We start from the raw sequence: 10,316 nt of genomic DNA, 5'->3' as shown, positions 1-10,316 counted from the left end.
GGCTATGTATTGACTTATGTGCTCCCAAGTGGTCCTATTATCTTCACCACTAAATTTCACAAATTCAGGAATACGCCAACCCAAAGGATATTGAACCGAATCCAAATCAGGAGAATTAGGCTTTTGATATAACCTAGTATTTCCCATATCTACTCCAAGATTAGCTTTCATCATATTAGCCAATTCCTCTTTTAATTTAGCAAATTCTCTACCTAGGTTTTGAGCAACTGGCTGTCGTGATACATGAGCATTCGGTTGTATGTTACTAGTAACCAAAGGCATATCAGGAACATGAGGACCTGATGCATGCCGCAAATAGCTATCAAACACTTCATCTGGCACCGGTCCATAAGGAATTCCCGTCCCTTGTGGTGGAATAGGTGGAACACTATATGCTATTGTTGTAAAAGGTGGTGTAAAATTTGTAAGTTCATTAATTCGACTAGGGATGGCCGAACTTGGGACAGTAGCAATAGGCTCAGGTTGCTTGAGGTAAACCACCATAGAACTAGCTTACCCAGCAAAAGCTACTTCGGTGGTGGTGTTTGCCTAGCAAAAGAATTCACTGGCATGCCATAAAGTGGATTTCCAGTAGGTACACTAGGTGTAGCCGATGAACTAAGTCTAACGCTATCAGGTTTGTTCAACATGATTAATAGGAGTAGTGTTATCATCTATAGTTTTACCCTTTAAATTAGGCAAAGCAACCATAATCTTAGCTATTGCATCGGTATTAAACTGAGTTGATCTAATTGTTGGAGCAAGTTTCTCATCCATTACTGAAGCAATCTGAGAAATCATAGCAGGGGAAAATTCACTCACATTGGATGTTGCCTCTTTTAGCTTTGAACCATTAGAAGAAGCCTCAACATCCTTGACCTTGGTGATCGTCCCTTGACGATCCTTCTTGAAGCGTGACAAGTAAACCGTTGATTCTCCTCCACCTTCTTCTTCATGAATTCATCATAAGCTAGGCGATCTTCTGGTGAGAGCTCATCATCTTTCACCGTGATGACATTGTCTTGATGAATCTCGGTGTTGGAACCCATCTTGCTAGGTGTAGATTAGATCGGTTTTTATGCAACCAAGATCTTTTGTCCCTAGTGGAGTCGCCAAAAAGTGTGTTGACGCTTGATTTGGTCACACACCAAAACGCTAGAACGCGCAAATCTGCAACGAATCAACTCACGTGGTGCATCCTGCTCAAAACCGGCTAAGCTAGTTTGGGAAATGAGCTAGGCCAATTTCCTCGGGTTTGCCGCAAAGACCTACGAACGCTTGCCCGGGAAGGATCCCATTAGGGCTAGCGCACCTAGGGTTGCTCTGAGAACGGCAGGCCACTCAAAATGCCTCCAAACGCCGTAGAGACGCAAGAAGAACAGCAATTAGGGTTTGGAAAAGTAGGGTTTGGAAATAAAGTAAAGGTACTGGTGTTTGATCGATTGGATTTCCTCAATCGGCTGTGGCCCTTTATATTTATAGGGTGGGGAGGTCTCACCCCGATCAGAGATCGTTTACAAATTAAATCTCGCACAAATCTCCAATCCTTCTTAGATTAAGCCCATAACCGGCTTAGCTGATCTGGGAAACCGGCTTAGCTGATCTAGGAAATCGGCTTAACCTATATCAGGAACCGGCTTAGCTGGTTTTGCCCAGCAACTCAGCTCCGTGCCAATTTTGATCGTCAACACATATACTTCAATACTCGTGTACAGAAAAGATGTGGCACGTAAAATTGGCTGTGATTCTTATTACGTTATATCATAGGAAGTTTCTTTGTGACAAGGCAGACTATTTTTTTGAGGGAACAGCAGGGAAGTCCCCCTTCAGGATTTTTTTTAACTACTAGGGAAGACCCACGCTATTGTCACGTACTCACGTGTCACCTTGCTACTGTTGCATATTACAGGGTTCAGGTTTAGCTTGTTGGCATATTTATTTGACGAAGGATTCAAGAGCGGTTTTTGAGCCCTGGTCATAAGATTGATTTCTCTGTTCTTTGGGTGATTTGTTTTTTTTTTGGACAAAGGAAGTAGCTTACATTGCAAACCGAGAATGAGCTCCCACTGTAGAAGTATCTCTTTATGCCAACGAATGGGTTCACGCACCAACTCTGAGTTCCCGTTCCGAACATGTCAAGATGTTAACGAAGGACGTAGGCATATAGAAACATCCAACCTTTTTTTGATTGAAGCTGGTGTTGAACCAATTTACGGTCAACACACACAGTGTGTTAGATTGCACGGGATGTCAAAACCCCCTCGTGGAGCCTCTATTCTGGTACTGGTCAGACCGCTTCGTCAAACCGATTAGGCCAGTTTGTATTGCCAGATTAGTTACAGGACCCAATCGGACCCAATCAGTCTGACCATCCACCATCCTAGAAAACTAGTTATTAGTTTAGTAATAAGAAAGAGAATTTAATTTATTACTTGATTTTCAAGTGAAAAAAATAAGAATGAGCTAAGGAAATTTGGTAAAATAAAGTTGCGGACGTTATTACTTTATTATGAGTTATTTTCAATAATTAGTTAACGAGAATACCTAGTACGCCCACAACTGGCGGATCAGGTACTACCCCCATGCTCATGAAGGCCACATCTCCCTCTACCTCGAGCTCGACCGTAGCAGCGCCGTTGATGCAGCCGACGACGTCAAGTTCAAGTTCAGCTTGCTCGATCAGTCCGGGAACCCCGTGCCCAAGTTCACCCGCGCCACAACCAAGCCGTGCTCCTTCGAAGGCTTGTCGTCGCACCACGGTTTCCGCGACTTCATCAGGTGGAAAGATCTCGAGGAGTCCGGGTGCCTCAAGGACGACGCCTTCACCATCCAGTGCGACGTCGCCTTCACGACGGATCTGGGGGGCTCCACGACCAACGACGCCGCAGCTCCGGCGACCGCCGCCGTGCCGCCGCCGCCGCCGGCGTCCAACCCTCACGAGCACCTCATCACCGACATCCTGTGGAAGCACAAGCGAGGGGTGGACGTCACCATCGACGTCGGCGGCGAGGCCACGTTCGACGCGCACGGGTGGCTCCTCGCCGCGCGCTCCCCGGTCCTGGAGGCGGAGCTCCTCGCCGCCTCCTCCAAGGAGAAGAAGTCCGCCGCCGGCGCCGCCCACCGCCGCATCGAGATCCAGGGCGTGGATCCCAAGGTGTTCAAAGCGGTGCTCCACTACATGTACACCGACGCGCTGCCGGAAATCGAGGAGGAGGAGGACGCCATGGCGATGGCGCAGGGGCTGCTCGCGGCCGCGGACAGGTTCAAGCTCGACAGGCTCAAGCTGGTGTGCGAGGAGACGCTGTCCAGGCGCATCGACGTGAGCACGGCGGCCGGAACCCTGGCGGTGGCGGAGCAGCACGGCTGCGGAGCCCTCAAGGCCGCGTGCCTCGAGTTCATGGCTCGGCCACGGAACTTGGCGGCGGTCATGGAGACGGAGGGCTACGACAAGGCCAAAGCAGTAATCGCTAGCGTTGTTCTGACGGAGGTTTTCTTGAAGCAGCAGGCGGCTCGCATGATATGATGAGTTGACCATAAATGAACGCCATACTTATTTCCTTTTTAGGGCATCATCGATTAGAAAATTAGTGTATTAGTTTTCTCCGGGCATCAATCGTAATTCGTACGTGTGGTAGCTAGCTAGAGAGAGTTTTTTTGCTTGGGCAGGTTTTACCATATGATCGATCAATTAGTTTTTACTTTTTACTTGGCTTTGTGCTATGATTTTGTGAGGCAGCAACTACGTTGTCGCATTGTCGCTTGCTGGAACTTGTCCAATTCCATGTTCCTTTTGCAAATCCCAATCTAGAAGCTGAATTTCCAACCTGTCCCCATGTCTGGTTAAAACTTGTCTCTCCATAAGATGACATTGGCGTCAGCTCAGAAAACACAGCTTTTTTTGGCATAGAATATAAGTTTCCGAGCTCCAATCACAAATATAATTACAGACCCTTAGGACAAGGTGCTGCAGACCACTTGTGCATAAGCTTTTTATTAGTGTCAGGAACCTATAGCATATGTAAGAACTAAAGCATGCATAAATATATATTGTCATTATGAGTTTACTTACCACTACTCCTACTAGAGAGTATATTATTTGCGCCGGCTCGAAAACCTCATGCGTGTGTGGTTATAGAATCAGCACAACGAAAATCCATGACGGCATGGATAGAGTACCCGTGCTCTCGGCGTATTACGATTTACGAGCCGGCACGGATAGTCAAAATAGGAAATTACAAATAAAAATAGTAAAGAAAAATAAATATTTTTTCCGTGTCATCCCCGAACTACCTTTTATGGTCGTGAGTGCCGCGCGAGGAAACAAATGAACTGGTGTGGCATCGATGACCCTTACAAATTGCCTTCACTGCTCCACGTACTATCATCACAGCCAGCTCTAAACTCTCCGTCACCGTCGGTTTTGGACCTAGAACCAACGGTGAAAGTCTATTAAAAAACAAAAAAACGTGCTGCACGGCCACTGCACGCTCCGGCCGTGCGCTACCTCGCCGGATCTGCTCAGCCAAACCTTGCCGGATCTGGCCGCCACCACCCCGCTGGATCCGACAGAGAGAGAGGCGTACCAAGGGAGAGGAGGCTGAGGCCACGCCGCCATGCCCCCGAGGTTGAGCCCGCCGCTGCAACTACAGCCCGAGGCCGCCGTCCGCGCCCGTCGTCGTTGCTGCCGCACCTCGCCCCGCCGCTGCTCCCCACTGCTAGTGAGGGGTGAGTAGAGGGGGAAGGGGAGGGGCAGCAAAGGGGCGGAGGGTGGTACCTAGGGGCCGAGAGTGAGAGAGAGAGGGTTAGTAGGAGAGGAGGGAGGGAGAAGGCCGGCGGCAGGAGAGCAAGGAGGCAGCGGCAGGAGAGGAAGGGGTTGAGAGGAGGGGGCAGCGGCGGGAAAGGAAGTGGAGAGAGAGGAACGACGTGCCGGGGGAGGGGGAGCGGATAAGGAGGCGCGCGGGGTGGGTGCGGGGAGAGGGGGTTGGCAGACTCATCAACTAGAATGGATAAAAATGTCGGGTCCGCCTTCCCCTTCCCCGTCAATTTATTATACAACTGACAGTAATAGTATTTTCACTACCGATTTTGATGTCCTGTAGTTTCATTTGCTATAAAATAGCTATATTACTGCCGGTTTACCTAAAACTGGTGGTGATATAAAAAGATACGTAGTAGTAGTGCTTGTTTATCTAGGCAACTACTGCTGCGTCCTGACCAGAACTCCAGATGGGTGTTCCTTTGTCTTTAATTTTATCGGAGCCCATGCATGTTACGCATGTTTTAGCTAGTCCATATAGAAGCCGACAAACACGTATTCGTTGCATTGGAGCAGCTCGATGTGCAAGCTGGACCGGCTCAGGCTCATGTGCGAGGAGACGCTGTGCAAGCGCATCGACGTGACCACGCTGGCCGACACCCTGGCGGTGGCGGAGCGCCACGGCTGCCGTGGCCTCAGGGCGGCGTGCTTGGAGTTCATATCTTGCCCGGGGAACCTCAAGGCGGTCGTGGCGACCGAAGGCTTGGAGGAGTTGAGGGCCAAGTGGGGCCCAGCTCTTCTGACGGAGCTCTTCGTGATGAACCAACTGATGGCCACATGAATACCTTTCTTGACTTCTTGTACTAGGTTTCTAGGTTTCTTTTTTACGTATAGTATTAAATATATGTTAGGGTCTATATTAGGGTTACTAATGGTCTATAGCGGTCGTTTAACGGTCTACAAACGATCGTTTAAGGGGTTTTTTTTTTTGCTGCTGCCTCGGCAATGATTTTGTGCGTTGTTGCTTGTTGAGTTCTTGTCATATGTTCTCTTCTATAGTTCTATGTGTGTTTCGCTTTAAGTGTGCCACTTGTTCATGTGGCCCAAGCCCAATAGTCACTGGCTCACTGCATCACTGCTGAAGCGGCCCACAAACACACACAAGAATAATAACAATAAAAGAAATGAAGAGCTCCAGCAACGAAGCTTAGAGTATGTTCATCCTCCAAGATCACACACTGTAATTGAACGCAAATCTAGCACAAGATCCCATACTTTGCACTACTTCCATAATGACCACCACGTATGTACTGGCACCATGAACCACCGTGAGTGACCAAGGCAGCTAGCTCCCTATATCTTTTGTGGCAAGCTAAAGTAGAAACAGGAGTACCATGGTAGCTAGCTAACCCTACTTGATGTACTGTGACATCCACTTGAACCCTTCGCCATACCCCATCTTGCGGACGACGCTGCACATGAACACCTCCAGAGGGCGGACGTTGGACTCGCCCAGGTTCACGTTGCCCTTGCCAGTGGTGAAATTGCTCAGCCCCATATAGTAGCGGAGCTCCTCCTCTGACGCAGCATAAGGGATGTCGATCTTGTTCCCCAGGATCAGGAATGGAACAGTGGCCAGGGATTCATCCGACAGGAGCGCGTCGAGCTCCTTCTTCGACTCAGCAAACCGCTCCTTGTCGTAGGCATCCACGAGGTACACCACTGCATCTACCTGTTCAGATTGAAAGGTTCAGCAAAAAGATGGTCCACCAGCATTCACAGTGACAGAGTATATTAGGAAGTCAGAATTTGATCATGATGAATAATGAAAGTAGCTATACAAAGTATGCAGCAGGAGAAGGAGCATAAGCATAATGCACCAAACCAGAACCCCTAAGGAATCGCCTCATCCTAGGATATTTTTCATCAGTCATGGGATCATTGCACGATTTTGGTAAGATGACAGCATTCCTATCTTTACACCAGTTGTCAAAACATTGCATGCTTCAAGCCAAAGAAGTACTGCTGCATATAAAGTTAGGACCTAATGCATTTATGAAACCATTTCCCAAATCCAACACGCTTTGTCAAAACCTTGGACCTTCTAAGGCTGAATGTTAACATTCAAAGCCTGACATATTTGAAGTGGGGGGAAATAGCTTTGTTTTCACGCATGACAATAGGTACTAGCAATTGGCATGTTGTAACATAAAGAATCCGGTAATGGTGTAACCGTGTAAGTCCTCCCTATGAAGATGCATCTTACAATTAAAAATGCATTTCTGTCAGGCACTCCTAATTGTCTCCCATTCCTAAATGTGTCTTCTCCTGTCAGGAATTTACACTTAGTTTGGTTTGCAGGTTTAGTTCATTTACAGTTTCTAATTTGGACATTTCTGGATCCCTATCTATACCTCCTTCCATCATGAAACATTTTAAATCCTCTGCCTCTTTACCTAGAGCAAGAAAAGTTTCCAGATTTTCTACCAAGTTCCAGCAAACTTCAGACACTATTTTAAATGTTTCTCTATATTGGCATACTACTTTATACAGCATTTCTTATATTACAGAAGAATATCCACCAATCCACTAAGCCAACTCCACCACCTCATCGAACACTAGAAAACTAAAAAAGGCATATAGATGAAAAGAATAGAATAGAATGGAGGCACATCATTCATCTTTGAAAAGAATAGAATGTTAGTTGCAAGAAGGCATATGCTTGGAGACAGAAAAGCAGAGAAAACCAGAAGTCCAGACCAACACAATTTCAACAGATCATGGTGTCTACAGACCATCAAGCAGATTTCCCACCTCCAAAAATTCATATCTACATATATGTAGTGATATATTAGATGGCTACACCAAGGTGGCACAGCATATAGTGGTGGGCAATCAGCTGCCTGCAATCCTATGCCCACTGACCAACTTGCTGAAAATTTGGTAATCAGCAACAGGTGTAGCAAGTGGGAGCAAAAGTAAAGACCAACGTATTCCAATGTCCTCTCTGATAATGACCCCAACTAAAACATCTATGGCTAGAGAAGATGCACAGCTACTAGTACTTGTCAATTTCAGAACGAGCTAAAGAAGTACAAAATGCTGAGATCACCAAAAATCACACCCAGAGGAGAAGAAAACATCATGCAGTAATCGTGAAGAAAAACAAAAACAAAAGAATGAAGACAAGTGGGACCTTGGCATAGTAATCCTTCCACACACGGCGAGCTATCTGATGTCCTCCCAAATCAAATGCCTTGAACTTGATCTTTCCGATACTCAGCTCTTCAGAAGTTGGATATTGCGTAGGCTGATGCTGAACCAATCTCTGCCAGAAGGAACACAGATCCCAAATATAAGCTTCTTTAGCATAAAAGTGTTAAAATATAAACTGCATAGAATTCTTCTTTGCTATCTGCTTGACTTGAGCACATACAGTTCTTCAGCAGGATTCAACCAGTTTTAATAACAAGAACAAACACAAAGTAACAGTTAGAAGTTGAAGGTTTTTTTTTTTGAGCAACCTAAAGTTGAAGTTTTGACAAATTGTAGATTCTCCAGATAGGCATGTCAACCAGATCTAAACTGAAACAAACAACCTTTCCCCATAATTTGAACCCTAGAATTCCAGAAAATCGACAAGGAATGTTGTGCCCAAATAACTGAAAGAAGCATAGCATTCTTCCGTGCTACATGCAACTTTTCCTGCTCTAGCAAGCAATCCCATATTCCCGCGCTCAGAGAAAGGGTTAGGCCATACTGAACAAGGCAACAAAGATACCCAACATAAATAAAATCTTTACTTCTTCCAAATTCCCACAAACGAAACTACTGTTTTTAGCCGTTATCCTAATAGGGAAATATCCAGAATGCTACTCGACTGAATCCAGCAAAAGTTGGGGGAAACTGAGATATGATCGAATTGTCCTCATTCCTCAACCTAGTGAAAGGAGACACTTTTGTATCGCCTTCACTTGAATAGTTGAACTACACAAAGGCTACACTTCGAATTGTTGCATGAAAATAACCCAGAACACTCATCCCCTCGATGAACATATATTGGCAGAAAACTAAAGTTCGAGTGGAAACAACAGCCTTGACCATATAGGAACGCGCCAGCATATACAAAAATTTGCGCTTAAGGCTCTGCAATCTTTACTCCAGAAAAAAATTATCACAAAATTGATAATTCCCCCTGAAACTGCAAGGATGTAAGTAACACGGATCCACCAGACCATCGCAATTCCTCCAAACCTCACCTAAGTCAAAATTAAGGGCATTTCAATTTGAACCAGGACTCAAAATTCCCACAAAACAGCGACCTTTTAGCTCAAAGGAAACGATCCTTTATTCCCCCAGGCAGACATAGCAACCCAACCATCCAGCCCAATCCAAGTATCCAACCATCCCCGCAAGAATTGGCACACAGCAGTAGTTTGAACAAAGGATACAAAGAAGTGATTTTGATCCCGACCTCGTCCTTGAGCATGTGGAGGAGGGTGGTCTTGCCGGCGTTGTCGAGGCCGAGGAAGAGGATCTTGGCCTCCTTCTGCCACAGCCCCAGCGACGCCAGCACCCCGTAGAACCAGTCCACCAGGAACATCTCCGCCCGCCCACTCGATCGCCGGACGCCGTCGGCGCACCCTCCCTCCCCTCTAGGTCGCCGGTGGAGAAGAAGGCGGCGGCGGCGGCAACGAGGAGGAACTCTTCACGGATCTTGGCGAGGAGTCGTGACGTGGCGCCCCAGCCCGCCGCTCCGCCGAGGACATATGAGAGAGGAGGTCCCGGGGATGACAGGTGGGGTCAGCGCATGGTGGGGCCCGGTTGGCAGAGGGTAGGCGGTGGTTCGGTTGGTTTGGAAATGGATACTGCGGGCCGTGCGCACGCGGATTGCCGTTTGATGTACCTGGTGTGTATTTGTACGTATATACGCTCATGTATAACAGTACATTTTCCAGGTACAGCAACAGCAACTGTCAAACACATCTTTTGGCTTTTTTTATAACCCAAACAAATGCTTGTTTGACGGAAATGAGATGAGACACGGGACCTGTTCGCTTCAGCTTATTCAGCCGACTTATCAGCCACCAAACAGTATTTTTCTCTCACAACAAATAAGCCGTTTCAGCTTTTCAGCCGGATTATAAGCTGAAGCAAACAGGCCCACGGTTCTTCGAACATGGAAACATGAGATTTGTCCTATGTTATTTTTCAAAAAGATAAAGTTTAAAAGTCATGGTATACTTATGAGTTTTCACTCCCAATAAATAATGATAATAATTGTTGGAAGAGAATTTATACCTAAACTTGGATATTTGTGTATTATTCATGATAGATGAACCGGATGAATATTTCACAAAGGGCCATTTTCTCCTTGGGCCATTTCTACAAAGCTAGAATCTCTCTCTCAAACAACCTGGAATCAGCAGGAACAGTTGTGAAACCAAAACCAGGAACATGAAAGCATCGATCCTTGCTTGCTAGTCCAGTTGCTGACTATACCATTATAATTAGGTAGCCCTTGGTCTGATCAGGCCATCAAAACGGTACAAGCTTGAAA

The 10,316-nt window shown here is 46.5% G+C and overlaps 2 protein-coding genes across 2 annotated transcripts; one reads left to right on the top strand and one right to left on the bottom strand.

Moving 5' to 3' along the window:
• The first annotated feature begins 448 nt into the window (after positions 1 to 448).
• On the top strand, positions 449 to 3,523 carry LOC117849302 (BTB/POZ and MATH domain-containing protein 1). The gene is made up of 2 exons (XM_034730856.1): positions 449 to 492; positions 2,572 to 3,523. The coding sequence occupies exons 1-2, from the start codon at positions 449 to 451 to the stop codon at positions 3,521 to 3,523; spliced, it is 996 nt and encodes a 331-aa protein (XP_034586747.1).
• A 2,400-nt stretch (positions 3,524 to 5,923) lies between these two features.
• LOC117850679 (small COPII coat GTPase SAR1A) lies at positions 5,924 to 9,505 on the bottom strand. Its single transcript, XM_034732538.2, has 3 exons — positions 9,231 to 9,505; positions 7,953 to 8,084; positions 5,924 to 6,488 (listed from the first exon to the last, which is right to left on the bottom strand). The coding sequence occupies exons 1-3, from the start codon at positions 9,357 to 9,359 to the stop codon at positions 6,168 to 6,170; spliced, it is 582 nt and encodes a 193-aa protein (XP_034588429.1). The 5' UTR covers positions 9,360 to 9,505; the 3' UTR covers positions 5,924 to 6,167.
• Between the last annotated feature and the right edge of the window lie 811 nt (positions 9,506 to 10,316).

This window comes from Setaria viridis, chromosome 3, assembly GCF_005286985.2.
Source record: "Setaria viridis chromosome 3, Setaria_viridis_v4.0, whole genome shotgun sequence".
In the NCBI taxonomy this organism is placed as follows: Eukaryota; Viridiplantae; Streptophyta; class Magnoliopsida; order Poales; family Poaceae; genus Setaria; species Setaria viridis.
Note: the sequence above shows the minus strand (reverse complement) of the source record. Positions and strands in the feature narration are given on the sequence as shown.

Bases quoted from the DNA above. Each gene is read 5' to 3' on its own strand.
- LOC117849302 (XM_034730856.1), top strand. From the start codon at position 449: ATGGCCGAACTTGGGACAGTAGCAATAGGCTCAGGTTGCTTGAG. The intron at 493-2,571 runs GTAAACCACCAT...CTGGCGGATCAG, and splicing joins ATAGGCTCAGGTTGCTTGAG to GTACTACCCCCATGCTCATG.
- LOC117850679 (XM_034732538.2), bottom strand. From the start codon at position 9,359: ATGTTCCTGGTGGACTGGTTCTACGGGGTGCTGGCGTCGCTGGGGCTG. The intron at 8,085-9,230 runs GTCGGGATCAAA...TCCTTCTGGCAG, and splicing joins TCCACATGCTCAAGGACGAG to AGATTGGTTCAGCATCAGCC. The intron at 6,489-7,952 runs GTCCCACTTGTC...CAATCTGAACAG, and splicing joins GGAAGGATTACTATGCCAAG to GTAGATGCAGTGGTGTACCT.